Below are 19,255 nucleotides of genomic sequence, written 5' to 3'. Positions count from 1 at the left end.
AGCCGGCGCGTCACGTAGGTCGTGTCCTCTTCATGACCCCGCGCGACGCGCCGAACCGGCTCGCCGCGAACGTGTGCACGAGGGCGCGGGGGAAGGAGGACCAGTTTGCCACCTTCCTTCGCGCCACCCTCTCCCCGACCTGGGGAAGATCGTCTTTCCCCTCCGAGCTGACCTGCGGGACGAACGAGCGCTCCGCCGGGAGTCGACTGGGCGATTTGGTCGGAATCGGTTGGCTCCGCAGTGCCTACGCCGAATGCCCTGATGACGGTGAACCCAGTTGGCTCCACGGACTCTGGCGAGAGATTCTGCCCTGATCGGTCGCCTCGGGATGCCTCCCCTGCTCCCGCGGCCGTGATGACGGATATCGAGGTCTGAGCCCAGCGGCTTGAGCGAGCGACAGGAGCCACTGTCTCCCCGCGAGCGATAGTCGTGTTGTCTGGTGTATGCCCTGTATCTGCCAGGCAATAAAGCCTCACTTTGGATTGCCGGAGCCTGTCCTACCGCATGTGAGTACTCGAACCCATGCGTGAGTCTAGTGTACGGTGCGTACACTAGACTCTAGTTTACGGTAGTGTACGGTAGTGTATGCGCTAGTGTATGGCGCGTAGCGTTCTCTAGCAAAGCTAGCCGGAGTCCTCTGCTATCCCGTACGTTAGCCCACACCGTGTGGCAGTGGAACTGTGGATCAACACCTGGGAGGAACTCGCTGCAGCCTACATGACTGGGCAGCTCCCCGAAACGGGTCGCCATACGCCGCATTACCTTGGCTACGATTCACAGGAGACCTCGTATTGTGAACAGCGCGTTTCCCTTGCTCTGCGCCAACTTATCACCGTTGCTCTGCGTACGGAAGAAAAGCCACGGTCATCACCCTCAGAAAATCCCATGGAGACAACAAACCAGTGGTTCGCTGCACAGATGCTGCCCGGCACCCTCAAACGCCTGTGCGTACCACCAGCGTTTCCAGCAACCATGGCACAGAATTGCATTGGCCACAATCCCAATCCGGGACACAGAGTCTGCAGAGGAAACTGCCATCACCCTGGCTGCCACCCCACCCTCATCTCAGACTCCAAAATCGCCATTTGAATGCTGAACAAACTACGGAGCCCTTCCCCTCGAACTCCACATAGTCTGGACACCGGCCACGCATCCCTCGAGGGGAAAGAAGCGGCCCACGCCGCTGCCCGCGAGTATGCCCTTCCCCTCATTGGAAGACCTCCTGCAACGACACTGCAAGAAGGTACACCGATGGCCTCGCCCACCACTGACTGCAGCACCCCAAGAGGACCAGAGAGGACGCCATTACCCCCCACGAAACACTACTCCACGCCATCTGCCCAATGCTGTCTGCCTAATGGTGTGCGAGCGCTGACAATCACCGTCTCCAACCCTGGAGCAGTGGGAGGACCAGCTGACGCCCTCGAGACCAGCAACGACTGGTGGCCACCTGTGTGGCCAAGGACCAAGGCTTCCTGGACTAAGGAGGCCTCCTATAAAGGAACTCGGACAGTCCACTAAAGGTTTGTTTATTTTCCCCCTCTCTGGACAGTTCGTCATCTTGATGCCTCTCATGAGCAAAATTTGTGATTAGCATGGAGCAAGAGTTCTAGGACATGCTGATGTCTGTGGGCTTTGCTTTCCATTTTTCTGTGCCAAGCTGCTCTAAAAGCGTGAAAATTGGGTAATTTCCACCAAACTGCTCTAAAACAGCGTCAAAACCAAGGATTTTGATGCTCACATCAGTTTCAGGGAGAAGAAATGCCGACTTGACAACATGATGCTCCGATCTGCCCCAAGGTTCTTAGTAGTTTGAATGATTGCTCAATTAATCAATTGAAAAATGTCCTAAACGTTGTTTTTTTTTTTGAAGTCTCAGTTTTGGATTGCGTGTTTGATATTCCGTGCATTTTCAAGGTTTTCTTGTCGAAAACCATTGCAAAGTGCCACAGAAAAACACTTATGTCAATTGAGGTGACGAACTATTTGTACAAGTTGACGAAAAAAACTGCCATTTTCCGAGCTCCGTATCTCCGGAACACCACCCCTGGGCATTGCATTCTAGTCGCCCTTCTTGTGGTCTCTCCCGAAATCGCAAGTGGCAGAACAGAAAGGACGGTGAAATGAATAAAACAATCGCTTCCCGAGCTCAGGTGGCTCTCTGACCGGGTTCGCTGAAACGGGCTTCCCGGTCGCTGGGCGAAGCGGCTGAAGCATAGCCGAGGCGTATAGTGCGCTGGGACAACCTTGTCCCTCATTTAGGTACGTGGGAGGCGGTGTTCTCGCTTGGTCTTTTTATCTGTTGCGGTACTGAACAGCGACGCTATCGTTGCTTGACAGCGTGTGCCATGTTGCGGGAAGTTGTGCGGCTCGAAAGACAGAGTTCATCAAAGACAGCATAGTGCCTGCGACTTGACTATCGTTCGTCCGGTGCGTGGATCTATGATTGGGGTTTGTGTAGTGAAATTTGGGACTCATTGTGATGTGATAAAATGCTGAGCGAGTGCGCTGTTTGACAGCAAGCTTGCAAGTGCTGGGAATGTGGTTTGATGCTAAGAAGGTAGCGTATTTTGTGATGTTCTATTAAAAAGGCTGTTTCAGTGTTCTTTGTACTCCAAACTGATTAAAAGGTCTACGCCGAGTTTGTGCAAATCTGATTTCTTGGGTTCTTAAAATGACGTAATAAATTTTGTTAAGTGCTCCAAGTTATGGTTCTTCTGCTCCTAAATGTATTTCAGCTGTCTCACCCCGGGCTGACAAATAGAAGGGAAAGGACTTATGCGCTGCATTTGGGTCTTATTTGACATTACGATTGCACGAGACGTGAAGGCAGGGCATATTCTTCCTCACCTCCCTCTTCTTCTTAATGAGAAGCGAGACGTGGCCTTCTAGGGAGGGGGCCACAGTGCTCAGGGGTAGCAGCTCTAACCAGAGCTTATTCTTTGGTGTACTCCAGCTGCGAAACTCCGCTTCACCACCCGGGCCTGGTTGAAGCTGGGGGGAAAGTGTACGGGCATGGCTCCCAAGGGACAGGAAACTGAGCTTTGTGTCAAACATTTGCCTAATACCACAGCTTAGTAAAATTGGAAAAAATAAATTGGGTGGTAAGATTCACCTATTCATGTTTCCATATAGTTTCTCTTTTAAGGCGTAAAACAGCTGCGCCATTTGCAACATGGAGTGCCAGACTCGTTTATCAGCGCCGTCCTGTGCCGCAGAGCCGAAGTTGAGCTGTGAGATCCGACCGCCATGATGCATCGTGCCCGAAAACTTGGCAGCAACCTTATACTTTCAGTTTCAGTGCGGGTATGTTTCAGTTTTATCGAGGCCAAGAGTGGCCGTGGAAGTTGACTTTTGTTTGTCTGTAAGGCACTACGCGCCTTCTCCGCAGTCACTTTGGATTTATTTGTGTCACATTTGCACGGTTTTGTTTGCTCGTGCCGGCTGCTGCGACAACAATTAGTAGAAAATGAGCAAAAGTGAGTGAGATGTTTTGTATCACATCGCAAACAGACAGGGAACAGAATATTATTTGCCCGAAAGGTTGTAGTTTATAGGGTAAGAACTTCAATTTAGTCGGCAATTTTCGCCAAGCATAGCTGCATGTATTGAACAAACAGGGTCTTGGATGCTTTGCCCTCACTTGTTCATTTGGTTTGCTCTTGTTGTGAAGTGATTACTCATTTTCACTTATGAACTTTGGGGTTAGCTTTGCTTATGTGTAGGATGGTCCAGCATTAGCTATGCCTTCTAACACGCTTGCATTACGTAGTCTATGGCGTACGTTCATCAACTCTCGGAAACCTTTGATGGCAGGAGACAAAGCTATGTTCTGCTTTGCACACACTGAAACTGCTGTTTGATTGGAAAAGCAAGCCGACGCCTTGTTTTGCAGTATACAGTACCGCCGGTGAGTTCGCTTAGCACTGCCGCCTACCGAACGTTAAGCGAGGCCTGTCATCTGATCCTGTGGACTCTGTGCGTGAGGGGTACATTTTGAGCGGTGATAGTGTGGCGCGCTCGCTGGGCCCCCTTTTGTAAATTTTCAGAAACAGTACAGGAACTGCGTTCCTTGTTTGGAGGAGGTTGTAGTGCGCAATGGAATGCCTAATGTAGTGTACGTATAGATTGAACTTAATGTACAGAAGGCCAAGCCTCCAAGCCTGCTCCAAGAGGCAGTTCTGCCTGCGCCCAGGACTGCTCCCAAACCCATGCACCTTGTTCCACCCCTTCTTTTGGGACTGGCTGCAGTGGCTGCAAGCGCTCGAGTACCGCTTAACTTTCTGTCGGCCCAACTGTGGAGTGGCGTTTGATGCACGGGGGGGGGAGGGGTAACTCTGGCTGGCCCAGCAGCCGGTGTGGTGACATGCCTGGCACATGTGCTGCTGCTTCTGCAGGACCTGCAGCTCGTTAAGGAAGCGCTCGTGGAGAACGGCTTCAACAAGGGGGGCGCCATCAGCCAGCTGGCAGCGCGCAGAGCATCCCTCCCCAGCAAGGACGGTGAGGCCTTTCTCTGCTCTCGGGGCCCCTTGGGCTGGCTCCTTAGCCGTTTCGGGGGCACCTGTTGTTCCTCGTGCATTCCTGGCTCCCTAGGAGGGGGTAACACGCACTGGCGTGTCAGCGGCGCTAAAACCGTCAGCCGTGCCCCGCCCTTTGTGTGAGTGATCCCTGTTGGGCCTTGCTTTTGTCAGATCTGTCCGAAGAAGTGGAGGCAGCCCAGAGCACAGATGGGCCGAGGCCGCTGGCAGGCAGTGACGATGTGATAGCAGCAGCGCCTAGGAGCGGCGCTGCGGAAGAGTCTGAAGAGGCCAGGGCTGTGAAAACCGACTCCACGCCGGGCCAAAAGGTTGGTCGCCTGCTCTTGCTTCTCGGCCGGCCCCTTTGTGTTGCAGCTGCCGGGATGCCCGTCTGGGCCTTTGCAGTGCACGCGCACTTGCTCCGAGGGGGCTGGCCCCACCGCCACTGGGCTGGCCAGGCCCACTGGTCAGCCCTGGCTGCGGAACAAGGTTGCGGCCTGCAGAGGCTGCCAGGGGAGAACAGCAGCACAGGCCTGGGAGCCGGTATGTCTCTGGAGGGCTGTGGACACGCTCAAAGCCGCTACGTGCCCCGCTGGGGATGGCCCTGCGAGTTAGGCACATCTTTTCACGGGGGGAGCTCAAAAGCGGCCCTCGGGGATTTGGCGCTGCCAACCTCAAGACTCGTACACAAGCTTGCCTGGCGGCAGTCGGGGGGGGGGGCACTCGTATCAGTCCAGTGTAAACCGCGTCCAGGTGAATGCAAAGTCATTGTTGGCCACCAAGCACAGGAATGTTCAAGTTTGGAACGTGGAACACCATCGAAAGACGCCTGGCGGAAGTGTGAGGGCTGGGATGTTGCTCCAAAAAGGGAGTGACGAGTGGGGCTTCAGGGTGAGCCTACAAATAGGACATTTCGGTGTCCCTTTAGGGCGGCCATCAGCAGGTATCGTGAAACTACAGCTGCACTACTAACACATCACTAACATTATGCTCAACTGAACCACCAGAGAAGTGCTACGCTTGTCAATGTTTCTGGAAAACTAGTTTGGCTGCGTGGCAGAGCATGTTCTTCGCTAGTGGGCGGCAGAAGCCCGCCACTCCTGCACCGCAAATCGCTATGCAGGGGGATCCTTCTCACGTTGTAGGATATGCCGTGCACGCCGCAATTTCAGCTTGGACATGTGGCTCTACGAGTCACCTGCTGTGCTTGAATGGGCTGTGAACAGAGAGCCCCTTAGAAATGCACCTGTAAGTGACGATAGCTGGGCAGACACCTGCCTGTAATGCCAATGTTGGGAAAATAAGCATTCCGAAAGAAACAACAAAAACAAATCACAAAATTACTACACAGAACAGAGAAAGCCATATTAGATATGTGTAATCTCCAGGGTTTTGGAGCAGAACGAAAACCAGAACCAAAAAATAACAAAAAAATCGATAATGGAACGAAAACGAAACGTTATTTGGTATTTCGTTCAGGGATGAAACCAAAAAAAAAATGTCTTGCGGTTTTCGGTATGAGTTGAAGGGTAAGGTATTTCACTTTTTTTTTTTTTTTTTCAATTTTTATGCAGCAAAGTGGGCAGTTGCCGCCAATTCATTGGCATAAAATCACCTTTGATATCGCTGGTGCCCCCTCAGGTCCTTGGGCAGGCTTGCTGCCTGCTTCCAGGCTCTCTCCGTCTGCCTCGACGGTCAGTGCTGAGCGCCCCCCCGTGTAATCGCCACGCACAACTGGCTGCAATGTAGACTTTGCGGCCTTATATTTATTTATTTATTTACATACTTATGTATGTATATATTTGTTATTTATTTACTCATTAACACACTAACATTTTTCCTACGGCATTGTTTCAGGGGGTTGCTAAACATGAATGTGCACGAATACTATTCCGAAACGCAACATCCTAATAAAGAAGAAAAATACTGCGGCACACTCAATGGAAACTGCTGCAAGTCTTGTGGCGCTTGCACGCAAGTGCTGTGAGGGTGCAGCAGACATCATTTCAGAAAGGGCAAAAAAAAACAGTCTTGGGCAGGGCTGTCCTATCTTTAACAGTTAAAAAAAAAAAATGGACGCTTGGCAAGTGGTTGTGGCCTTGAGTATTCGACAATTTTCTTGTGTTCTCCCTTTGTCTCGATGTTACGCGGGGAGCTGAAGGTACTGATATTTATCTCTTGCTACTTTTTTCATACAATAATTTTAAGATTAAACACAGACAAAAGGTGCACTGGAGCTTTAGAGAGTCCCATGCGACACAGCGGTAAAGGTTTTAACACTATCACAACTATACGAGTTAATAACAAAACACAGAGCAGGATTTTGAATTGCCTCAAATTTATTCGTAAGAGTTTTGCTGTTCGGGTCCCAGACAAAGGCGACACACTCAAGAAATAAGCGTGCGTGCGCAGCACGCTGGTTTTCCAAAGGTTTGGAGTGTTTGCACCTACCAATTGTATACCTTACACCAATGGGGCGCCCCAGAACAAATAGCGATCGAAGATTTTTTGTTTACGACAGCGTCTCAATCAGACCTGTCGGCGTATTTCCAAACGCTTCGCTGCTCAGAGCACCCACATGATATGTCTGTTCGCGCGATGGAGAACGGTAATTCAACATGGTTATTGGCTGTGCCCCAAACCTAAAGTGTCGTAAAACATACCAAATCACCGTTATTAACCAAAACAATGCGTAGATTTCAGTTTGAAAAAAAAAAAAATAAATAAATTTAGAAAAATAAATTGAGGCAATGAAAAAGAATAATAATAATAATAATAATAATAATCTTTATTTGCAGAAAACTTGGCCCTGGGTGGCATGCAGGGCTAGACAGAAAGGCTGAGGCCCGTACGCTAGTGCGTCTGCTAGCCTGCCATCCAGGGGGGGTGATGTCTCACATGAATGTGAAGCAAATGTCTCGCGCACATGCACACTCACACACACGCAACACAGCAATGGCACGGTGGGGATAACCGGGTTGTGGTGTCCATGGGCAGCACTAATGGGACCAGTGGCGCGAGATGGCACGCGCTAGGAGTGTGGACTCAGACCGGAGGGTCAGGGGAGCAGACAGAAAACTCTCCGTGCCGGATATGAGCACCGAGTGTCGGTGACGGGTGGTGCGGGCGCGCAGCTCTGGCTGCCCAGTCCGCTGGCTCAGCCGGACAGAGGGCGAGAGGCAGCTGGTGTCACCGAGAGAGCCCTCAAGCACCCTGCGGAGGAGGCGGACTCGTTGTTGCAGGGGGTGCCACTTGAGGGTTTTCAGTTGATCCTCATAGCCAGGCAGGGGTTTGCAAAGAGGGTACGCATTGTGTCGCGCTGAATACCCTCAAGTTTGTCGATGAGGTGGCTTTGGTGTAGGGACCACACGGAGGCGCAATACTCGAGCCGCGGCAGCACAAGGGCTGTGTACAGGGCCCTAAACACCTCAGGACCGCAAGGACGAGAGATGCGGGACACAAATCCCAGAATGTGGCAGGCCTTGGACACTGTGCTGCTGATATGAGCAGAAACGTCCAGAGAGGGACTGAACGTTACACCAAGGACGGGAAGGGTCAGGGTGGTCTTCAAGGGGACGTCTCCGAGGGAGTAATCTGGGCATGCAGCAGCTTTGTTATGGCTGATGCGCATAGCAGCACTCTTCTCGCTGCTGATGTGGAGCAAGTTCGTGCGGGCCCAGTTGTGCACTGCCTGGAGGTGTTGCTGTAGGTTGGCAGATAATGCTGGAAATGGGATTGGCATTAGGATTGTGGTGTCGTCAGTGTACTGCACCAGCAAGCTATCAGCCTGAACCGGCATGTCATTTACGTAGATAAGGAATAGTGTGGGTCCCAGCACAGAGCCTTGGGGGACCCCTGAGGGCACTGAAAAATCAAGAGATGCACTTCCATGGAAGAGAACACGGGAGGAGCGGCCAGTGAGGAAGCGACTCAGCCGCAGAAGCAGGGGGCCCCGAATACCCAATTGGGAAACTTTCAGTAGGAGCATAGTGTGGTCTAATGCGTTGAAAGCATTGGAAAAATCAACTGAATGATGTCAGTAGGAACGCGGCTGTCATGGTTGGCACTTGCAAAGTGGGCAACAGAGGCCAGAGCAGTTTGCAAGCAGTCTGCAAGCCCCAACGAGTTGTCAATAAGGCTGTACGAAGACTGTCGGTGCCTGGGGGGGCAATAGACACATCCAAGAAGAGTGGACCCATGTGGGGTAAACACTTCAACGAAGACTGCCTCGAGGTTGGCAGATTCTAAGTCGGACCTGTGGGTGCAGCAAAACTTTGTAGGAACGGCAACGAGGGCGCCGCCACCTCAACTGCCACGGTCCTTGCGAAATACCGTGTGAGATGCGATATCAAGAAGTTCTGAGTCGTGTACTCCCTCGTCTAGCCACGTTTCAGAGAGAAGGATAATGGTGTCAGGTAGCAACGAGGCAACGGTGGCGTGGAACTCAGCGACTTTGTTTTTCAGGCTTCGGCAGTTCATATACCAGAAGTGCAATCCTTTGCGCCCGGGACTGTGGCCTAGGGGAGGAGCCGGGGAAGTTGGCGAGGGGGGAGGATTGGTGTCGGGCACACCAGAGCATCACGGTGGCTCGAAAAGCGAGTCGTCGAAATGGGGTAGCTGGCACGCGCCACAAAACCAGCACTCAGTCGACGATGAAAGGCGACGGTATACAGCGGGGGTCATAAATTCGCACGTGCGATGTGCGTACTTTCCGCATCCATCACATTGGAGAGCGGCGACGTTGTCATACACAACCTTTTCGCAACGGCTGCAAGTAGGACGTGACAACGTGCGCTTGGGGCCGGGATTGATTGCAATATCTCCAGCGTGACCGTCGGGCGGCCAGGAAGGGGTGTGCACACATGGCAGCATGCCTTGGGGCGATGCTTCAGCGAGGTGGTGGGAACCAACTCCGCGCACAGCGCACGAGACAGGCTTGTGGTGGTGGTCACGCTCGGAGGGGCGCATCCGTCGGGAGGAAGAGCACTTTTGGCGACGTCTGGACCGAGGTGAGTCTGTAAAACGAAGAGTGACGCCAACAGCAAGAGGAGTCGCAGCCTGGCTCGGCCCAGATGTGCCTTCGCAACAAGTCGATGCGGCGGTACCGCGGCCCCGCTAACACGGGCTCTGACAGGCTCACACGGGTCGCTGAGCTTTCCCAGTGGCACGTATCACACTTCCTGCATGCTCACAGAGCAGAAATACTCAAGGAACCTAGATTTGACAAGACCAGAGAGAACAAATTAACCGCAGTCCAGCTTGGCTTGGCTTGCGGACGTGCTGCTTCTGAGGTCATGTTCAGTCCCATAAGATGCGTCTGAAGAAGTGCCTCAATTTTTGTGTGTAGTTGGGAGTGCTATTTGAAACTAAGAGAGAGGCCTGCTGGGGCTCGAACCCAAGCACTCGGCATTCTACATTTAGGCTACAGAGCCCAATGGTGGGTTCGTTTTAGCAGGTGCTCAAAGGCATAGCGCATGCAGTGACACCACACGTCATGTGGGTGCTCTGTGCAGTTGAGCGTTTGGAAACACGCAACCTGGCGGCCAGTTTGTGGGCTGCTGGCATGTAGTTTCTAGGAACCAGGGTGGAAAGTTGGCGCATCATTTGCAGCTGCGCCATTAAGGGCGCTTAAATATCCTTGGATATTTTTGTGTGCAGTTGAGTGATTTAACGGGCGTTTGTACAAAATACTATTAAGGAGCGTTACTTGAGGCTGTTGACATGATTTCATAATTCTCAATGTTTTTTAACACAATTTTATAAGTTCAAATTTTTGTTGTGTGCAAGCACAAACCATCATGATCCTTTACAAACCATTATTTTTTTTTCAATCTGGAGGGAAACCGGAACGGAACGTTTATGTATAAAATGAAACAGAAACTGGAACGAAAAACATTTCGTTCTGACACACTGGTCATTTCTATAGATGGTATTCACTGAAAAGTTTAGAGGGTGATGACCGTGCCCACGGTGTCTGTGCATGCGCTTTGCGCCAGCATCTTGCAGAGAAAAAAAGAAAACACCAGCGTTCATTGTCTGCAGCGTTTCAACCCGATTCTCGGCGGTGGTGTCGGCAGATATTGTATTATTTGCACTCGCATTATGTGGTGGCGCTCTACTTGCCTTCGAGCCATTGGCATCTCCCGTCTCGACCGTGGTGTCCACAGATATGAAAAATAGCAAGGACATTTCTTGGTGATGCTAGGATAACGTAGAGAAAAGCAAAGATTCTAAAGGCGAGGAATGCGTAGAGAAGAGTAGCTTCACTGTGATTGATCCTGTCGCACACGCCACACCTCGTGCTGGCTGGCTGGCCTCATGCTGTGTGCGGGAGATGAGAAGTCTCGAAGGGAACGGTGAAGCGTACAGGCGCGCTTGCTGTGGCGAGGACCAAAGTCTGCGGTGGCTCCAACCCCTTTGGAGTTCGCGGGAATGGAGTGTGGCCGACAGACAGGTGCTGGGGAGCGGGAGCTGGCACTCGACGGCCCACACCAGCAGGGGCAAAAGCCTTGTGACATCCAGAGAGAGCGCGACGGCCCACGTGGACAACGTATCGCCAAAACAAAGTCCCTCCGAAGTGGAGGAGCGCAAAAAAACACATCCACTCGGTTCGGAAGCGTTGACCAAACTCCGAAAGGAAAGGTGCTCTCTAACAGATGAGCCTGTGGCCGACACCCAAACACGGCGGCTGGCAGTCATCTGGCGTGTGCCTTGCGACAGGTGGGCTGTAGGACGCAAAACGGCAGTTAATGTCAAGGTTGTGGTGTCCGTGGCGACGTGTCTGCCGGCGTTTCTCAAGGAGAGCGCCTGGTGGCGAAAACAACACTATGCTATACCCGCTGGCTCGGCTATCGAATACGCGCGGCAGCACCAGGTGACAGTTAAGCGTGCATTCCGCCGCGGAGAGGAACAGTTGTGTTACGTCGCTTAGAGTGAAAAACCCCATGTTTCTCCACAAGGGTGGTGGGCGGAACGGCCTCGTGCGTGAATGCAACTGATGGGATCCCGAGAGAGAGTGCCGCAGCAGTTTGTGCATGCTGGCTTGTGCCGCATATGCCATCTGCGACGAGTTTCTTTCACAGCCAAAGTGGCGTACTGATATGTAATTGTCCTACATACCTTTAAAGGGTCTGACAACAAAAATTTCTTGAGCAAATGCTCAAATTTTTTTTTCTTGAAAACACAGCATATTTACACCAATATACATACCGTATTTGGTCACATAATGAACCCACTTTTTTTTTTAAATTCGGCGTGAATTTGTGGGTACAGTTCATTTATGTGAGAAAAGTTGCAACAGCTATTTAAAAGTTGAAATTTCATACAATAATTATGCTTAAAGAGGTTTTGTTGAAACCTTACCGTTCTAGTAAACATGTAATGAAATTTCCTGTTTTATGCACGTCATGCTAGTGGCCCCCTAGTGGTCATCGTCCCCCTACTTGCCATGGAGCCTTCATGTTTGTTGTCGGCCCACAGCGCGTCGTCTTCTGTGCCGTCAAGGCCCTCCAAAACTTCTTTTCCCACTCCAGGAAACTTCCCTTGTTTGCGCCCACGAAATGCACGCCGCTCCCTGTTCACCGCCCACTAACGTACACGCACTGGGGCAACACTGAAGTGCTGCCCAGCCGCACGGTTTCCATATGCCACAACGCATGCTCCACCACCTTCATAGTCTATCAGGGTTCGCACAGGTCCTTGAAAACCCTTGAATTTAGAAGTGTCAATTTCAAGGCCTGGAAAGTCCTGGAATTTTTAAATGGTCCTTGAAAACCCTTGATTTTTCCGGAGAGAATCAATGGCCCTGTCTTTTCACAAGAATTTAAAGTGTTTGTCGTGGATTTTAGGTGCTAAGAAATGCAAAGAAACATTGTAGCAATCAAGATTATGTGTATTTTGCGTGAAATGACAAGTTTGGGGAATTTTTTTTATTACAAGGCAAAATTGGGAGCAGGCACTTGTCAATCCAATCCATGTCACTATACAATCCAGTGAAAGCCAGCTACTGTTCTCTATCTTGCATCTTCCATCTAGTCTGTGGATGCTCGCTCCTTGCATGTTTGCTGTGCCTCATACGCTCCATCTGCATTTGCTTTTATGTGCAAATGGTGGACGTGCACATTGTTCATCCTGCCTTGCTGCAACACTTGCGGATTTAATTTCAACTGATAGTTTGCTGACAAAGCAGGAGATGCAGGCAACATTAACGAGCTTTTGAAATCAAACAGCTTACCAACCATGAAATAAAAAATAGAGCTGGGGGAGCAGTCACGAACCCGTTGGTACCTATCTAAATGTGCACTAATGTGCTTAGGTATTGTGCAACAAAAAACTTTTGCATTGTGTTGAAAAAGTTATAAAATAATCCCTGATAAAACATTAGACGGGGACCTTGAAAATGTGTTTTCTGGTCCTTGAGAACCCTTGAATTTTTGCTTTTGAAGCCTGTACGAACCCTGTCCATGTACTGGCTCATCGTGCACCACTCACCAGTAAGTAGCACAAACACAGCTGAACAAAACCATGGAGCGAAATGCAAAGTTGCAGAATAGCACAGAGTGGTTTTGGTGCTTTGTTTGCACGCCGCAGCGCGTTCATGGCGCTGTACGCAAGAAGGTTTGTTTTTTGTTCAGCAGGTGGCGCGCAATTTTTAAATTGAGCCACAGCATGCGCGCTCGCGTTTCTGCGCGTACTGTGGCGTGATATCAAGTGGCTGCGATTGTCTGCGGCATCAGCAACTATGCCGAGATAAAGACATATTCCCGCTCCATTTTTTGTGCAAGGGGACAAGAAAGCAAATTCCCAAGAAGAAAAGTGAGGAGGAGGGTGTTCATTGCGCGAGGGGGTTCATTACGCCAGTCAACACGGTATATACCGTAATTACCAGATTCTAACACGCCCCCGATTCTATTAAGAGATCAATAGCGCAAAAAAAGACGAAGGACAAAGAATGCGCGAGGACGAAGCGCTAACTTGCAACTACTGGTTTATTGAAAGAAGCACACATTTAAACAACTGCATACGTGATAACAGACAACCTACGCGACACAAACCAAAAACAAGGAAAAATGAATTTGATACCCCACTAGACAATCTTATCGCCCCCTTCCCGAGCCACGGGCTTCCAAATAAGCAATCTCTTTTGCCGATAAAGTAATTGATGCTTGACTAAGGCATCCGTCTCCGGTATTTCCCTAGTCGTTTGGTTCTTGCTCTTGAACAAAATCTTGCACTTGAAAAAGAAAGGCACGCATCCACAACCGCGACAGTGCTGCCCTTCAGCCGCACGTTATAGCTGTGCTCCGTCAACCTGCAGTTTATGCATCGACCGGTCTGGCCTGTGCATTGCTTGCCACACCGAGTCGGAAAGGAGTACACCACGCCTTCTGCACATCATGGTACGGACTGCTTTATCGAGCACCCTTCTGACTTCTGTCCAACTGCATTCGTCTGCTTGCAGACGTGTCGTGTCGTGCAACGTTTATATAGGTACTTATTTCAGTTTCGGAATTTCCTGGCGGGCGCTCCGGTCGCGAGTTGGAAGGACTTTAGGCGGCAGCGTTGACGGCGTGCAGCGTTCCGCTACGTTGCGGTGTGTAGTTACGTGTCTGCTCTACGGGTTTCTTCTTTTCGCTTGCGTTTGTCTCTACCCTTGTGCGAGAACCTTGCCTCTTTACTGCATTCGGTTGTACGGCCGCGGACGAAAATGTTTCGTGACTCCGTAAACACGCTGCTTTCTTTCGTGTGCTGTCTTGGCGCACCGACCTACCTCACAGCCGGCTGTATGAGCGGATAATAATAAAAATAAATATAATAATAATAATAAGAAGAAGAATCTTTATTTATAGGAACAGTATATATAATTTCCCTGCTTACTTAAGCAGCTGATGCTTGTGAGAAGGCTGGGCGCATGCATCGTGCATGGGGCACATGCTTATGCCTTTTACAAAATGTAAACTGTAAGGAGGAGGTGGAAATCTCTTGCTAAAAAGCTGTTAATAAAACCAAACAGACTAATGAAGAAAAACCGAAAAATTCTTAATGCTAACACAACATAACCAGAAAACAACCAGAAAACATGCAATTCAAATCTGAATGCAAAACTTTCTCATTTATCCAGGATTTTTGGTTAGCTTCAACAGGAGAACCATTTGATTTTTTTTTTTAATTATGAAGAATGCACGTGCGGATGTCTCGTAATTGAAAGCATGCAGTTATTGCGCATGGCTCTGAGGAAGTATCATTCGTGCTGCAATGAATTTGTGCGATTGGCATGGCCCACTTGACAGCCACTGCTTCTTTAAAATTCATTTAAAACGCTGCCGTTTTAGATATTTTAGTCATTGCTCAAAATCACTGGGCGTAAATTTTACCTTGATATCACATTTCTCCTTGATATCACGGCCCGTTTCAAATAAATCGCAAACTGGAATAGCGGCAACGAAATGCTGAGCAACTTCCGAGAGGACAGTTATTTCTTTTGGAGTACACAGCCAGATTAAGCTCGCCAGAACACGAGAGACCGCAGGGCGAAACGCTCCAGAATGCGGTTTTCGGCAAGGGCGAAGGAGTCCAAGAGCGAAAGAAATCACGGGACCACCAACTCTGCGTAACTTGTAACACCACGTACAGTGCGCGTCAGGCTTGTCTAGGGCAAGCGAGCGTGCGGCTTCCGAGCACGCTGGCGACATCTGCTGATAGTGGCTGGGTTGGAGATAGCTTGCCATTGCGCGTGCGTGATTCTCGGACAGACTCGGGTTGGTCGTCTTATAGCATGGGCCCCTCAAACTTAGAGATGCCACTCCCCACAAGGGGCGCTTTTATTCTGCAGTGCCAATTGTAGGCGGTGACACGGGTATAAGCGCGTAATTGGACGCGATGCATTATCAGTGCAGCCGTTACTTAATCGCTCAAAAGTTTCGACGGAAAGTGCTGCACTGCGTTATTGTTGCGCGCTTTTCGTTTGCTAAACGTGAGATTCAGAAGATTAGCAGAGGTCGTTTTGTAGTACAGTCGAACACGGGTATATCGAATTATTGTCTATATCGAACTCATAAATTATCCCCTTGAAAATTCTGTGTAAAAGTATAGGAATTCGTGCTTTTATATCGCACCGTATTTTTCCAGAGATTGGGTATATCGAACGCCGCGCGAGCTGGAAGGTGCTCTTCGGCGGTCGCTGCACCCCCGATTGAGGTTGAGGAGGATGTGGAGGAATGCGCGGGCATGGTGAAGACTGGTTCGCGGAACTAATCCCCCCTACCGGAACGAATTTGCGCTTGCCCAGTCGGGCCCCACTACCGGCCGCCGTAGCGTTAGCGGACGTAGCCCGGTATGCTAAATCTCTCTAGGCACACAAGCCCGAACGCTCAGAAAATGTGACAGTGCGAGGTAGGGATGCCCCGACTGCGCACGTCCTTTTTTTTTCGGCTGCGTACGTTCCCGGCTTGCCGAAAAATAGTTTTTTTTCTCTCTCTCTGGGTCTGTCTTCCACCGATGTCGTCTCGGGAAAGGGAAGAGGGAACGAAGGCGCTGACGGCATCCTCCTTCTTTTGCATTTTGCTGTTGTTGCTGCTGTTTGGCGAGTTGTCCCGCACCTTTCGGAGATCACTGTTTCTCTCGGAGATGACCATCGCGAGCGCTTTGTTGGAGTCCGTTCAGAGAGCCTTGGAATTGTTACCTTCAAAGTTCTTGTGGTACGTGCGCGCTGTTCTTCTTTTGCGTGCGTGTTGTGCATGGTGTGCGAAGGCGCAGCGTACTGCTGGAATTTTGTAGTTGTGCAGCTTCGAGACGATCGAGACCAGCGTCTTTAATTTCATTTCCAAGACGAAGAAGCAGGCCAAGATCAGCTATTTTTTTTTCACAGAAATAAAGCGTCCTGTTGCGTCGTGAGTGCGGAATTAGTTGTCATTCTTGAATGCGACGATCGGTAAGTGATCGTCCGCCATAGGTGAGGTCTCAGAGCCCATATTTTTATATCGAATTTTTCATATATCGAACTAGTTCGCGATCCCCTTGGAGTTCGATATATCCGTGTTCGACTGTATTACGTAACCGCCTGCTGGGTTATCGCACCGCGTCGAACGACGCGTCTATCTGACCTGTCAACGCTCCCAGCTGCCACTGTGAAAGACAAACGCCCCTCGAGGATGGTGGCGTCTGCAAATTCGAGCGGCACATGTGAAACGACGACCGGCCTGACCCTGTACGAGATCGGCGCACGCGCAATGGCAAGCTATCTCTAACCCAGCAGCTATCAGCAGATGTCGCCAGCACGCTCCGAAGTCGCGCGCTCGCTTGCCCCTGACACGCACTGTACTTCTTTCTAGGGGCCAAGCCGCTTAGGGGCTGGGGCTTCTCCTCTTGTCGTCGTAATCTTCGTCTCACGTCACGGTACTACAACACCCGGACACTCGTTTACGCCTCGTGCTAAAGCGCTTCGTAACGTGTACTAAACAACAACAACAAAAAAAAACCGATACTCGTTTACGCCTCGAGCTAGAACACTTTGTCCTTCGAAGACAAGAAACTTTACAGCAAAGCTGTATACCTCTACCCCCCCGACGGTTTCATCTCCGTTTATCAGAACAACATTCCCCTTTATGCACGGCAAGTGATGCAGGTAGCATACTTTCGTCGTCTGGCTTAGTACACAGCGTAAAAGAACACGAAATCAACAAAGACGTCCGAAGCGGCGAGCCCGACGTTCCACACCACAATGCAGCGAAATGCGGCCGAGTTCACGTTCACAAAAATTAGGCGGGCAAAGATCTTGGTTCATTCAAGATCAAAATCTTGGTCCACAGAACAAAGCTGAACATTATCATGTGGTCTGGTTCACGGAATAAAGCCAAAAATTCCACAGGATAAAGCTGAATATTATCCTGTGGTCTGGTCCACAGAATAGGCACTGCGAAAAGTTTAGGAACATGGAGGAAAGAATACTCAGGAGAGACCCCTAGCACCCCAATGCATTGCGGAAAGTGTGGAGGAAGTCACGTGATTTTTTTTAGATGATGATGATGATGATGATGGCTTGGTGGCTGCCCCTTTGTATCGGGGGGACACTCCTGAGGGCATATAATCCCCCGGCGCCCTAGCCTCAAGAGTTTTCTTCGCCCATAGACAATGTTGCTTACTTGTTTACAACTGCGGCGGCCAAATTTGGGCAAATAGAACGGACAAATTTTTAAGGCACTTGGTATATGGCTGCCTCGCTACGCTTGCAAGCCAGCGCAGTCGCTACGACAAATGTTTTTAGATTAGGCCAGTTTGAAAACTCTGCCGTCTGAGGCGGCCTTAACTAGTACCCCGGCTGCAGCGGCGCTTACGTCGCGTCGAGATCGGCGGAGCGAGCCGCTGCCGCCGCCGGCGCCCTGCCGGGAAAATCCCCTTCGCTCAGCATTGGCGAGAGCCACAATTCGTTCGTTGCTCACTTTGTGTTTCTTCGTTGTGAAGTGAAGTGGAATTTATCGCTGCTGAGACGTAGCGCGCAAAGACCGCAGTGCTGTACGACCCCAAACAATGCTCCCGTCGTCTGCGTTCGCCATCCCGCCAGCCTGTTGCTATGACGACGACAAACGCTACTTTGCCAGGCTTAAAGGGCCCCTGAGATTGGGGTTTTTGGGGGGTCGATGGTATCGGAGCACAACGGCTATTTCTTGAACTAATCGTGACGTAACAGTGCGCTCTTGATTTAATCATTTTTTACGAGCGTAGAAACACCAGAAAGCTACAAAAAACATATTTTGTGTGTGTGTGCGTTTACACAATCGCACATATTTGTTTAATACCGGAGTGTAAAGCACTTACACGCCGGGCCAACCCGGGCTTGACGCTCCTCCGTTCTCGGCGGAAGGATACAGTGAGCGCAGGAGCAACGACGCTTGCAGCGTGATCGCTCAGCGCTCCGTGTCTGGTGTAACAGTAGAGAGTAGAGAGTTTTAGCAGTACGTTCGTTACGTTCGTTACGTTGCTACGGGGTTTACCGGGACCCGACTGCGCATGCGCGCGTACGTACCGGGTTCTTTCCGTAGAGCGAGACGGAAAACGTGTTTTAGCACTCCGTAGCGTCGTACCGTTCGTTCCGTGTGACGGCTGATTAGCCGAGTAGTTGCAAAAATCCAAACGCTAAAAATACGTAAATAAACAACGCAGTTTCTCCTAAAGCATTGCAAATCTAAATCGCGCTCGGCCGGACGCATTGTGAGGCAGGGGCTGCGGTGGCGGCGACGGCACCAGAGCGAGCGCAGGTGACGACATGGTCGCGCGCCGTTCACGTGGAGGAATGGCCTTGGCCTTGCCCGATTGAAGCGCTAGACACATGTACAATTGGTACACGCGATTCGTATGCGACTGATCGTTACGACTGTCACCACGACTAGTCGTACGCGTGAATTTGAGACACATGGCCCGATGCGGGTGTGCGATGCCTCGTCGGTGCCGCTCCGCCCACTGTTTTTGCACCATGGTCAACTACGACGATCGCTGAGCTGAATTTGTAGATTCCGCGGGTTTGTACGCAAGAAATGGATAAAGCAGGCAATCGTGAAGCGTTTTCTGCATCGGAAACAGTCCGCGCACACGCCGGTCGCGCCTGCCAGCTCGGCACACTCAGCGGCTCGAACCGGCGCAGACCACGGTAGCAACCGCTTGTCGCTGTTCTTCCGAATCAATCTGATCACTAAAACGAAGTTCCACCTGCGAGAAAGTAGGTGTTAGTGTGGTGAAAAATTGTG

At 50.6% G+C, this 19,255-nt stretch overlaps 1 protein-coding gene across 1 annotated transcript in view; it reads left to right on the top strand.

Moving 5' to 3' along the window:
- Window positions 1-19,255, top strand: part of LOC144147420 (OTU domain-containing protein 3-like) — a 68,838-nt gene that overhangs the window by 30,994 nt on the left and 18,589 nt on the right. Inside the window, exons 7-8 of the mRNA XM_077679552.1 lie at window positions 4,398-4,500; window positions 4,692-4,846. Coding sequence (XP_077535678.1) covers window positions 4,398-4,500; window positions 4,692-4,846 — 258 coding nt within the window. The remainder of the gene's footprint in view (window positions 1-4,397; window positions 4,501-4,691; window positions 4,847-19,255) is intronic.

The sequence above is a fragment of the Haemaphysalis longicornis genome, unplaced genomic scaffold (assembly GCF_048455015.1).
Source record: "Haemaphysalis longicornis isolate Haplotype H1 unplaced genomic scaffold, Haemaphysalis longicornis Haplotype H1 scaffold_7, whole genome shotgun sequence".
In the NCBI taxonomy this organism is placed as follows: domain Eukaryota; kingdom Metazoa; phylum Arthropoda; class Arachnida; order Ixodida; family Ixodidae; genus Haemaphysalis; species Haemaphysalis longicornis.
The sequence above is the reverse complement of the archived record's forward strand: the minus strand, read 5'-3'. Positions and strand labels throughout refer to the sequence as shown.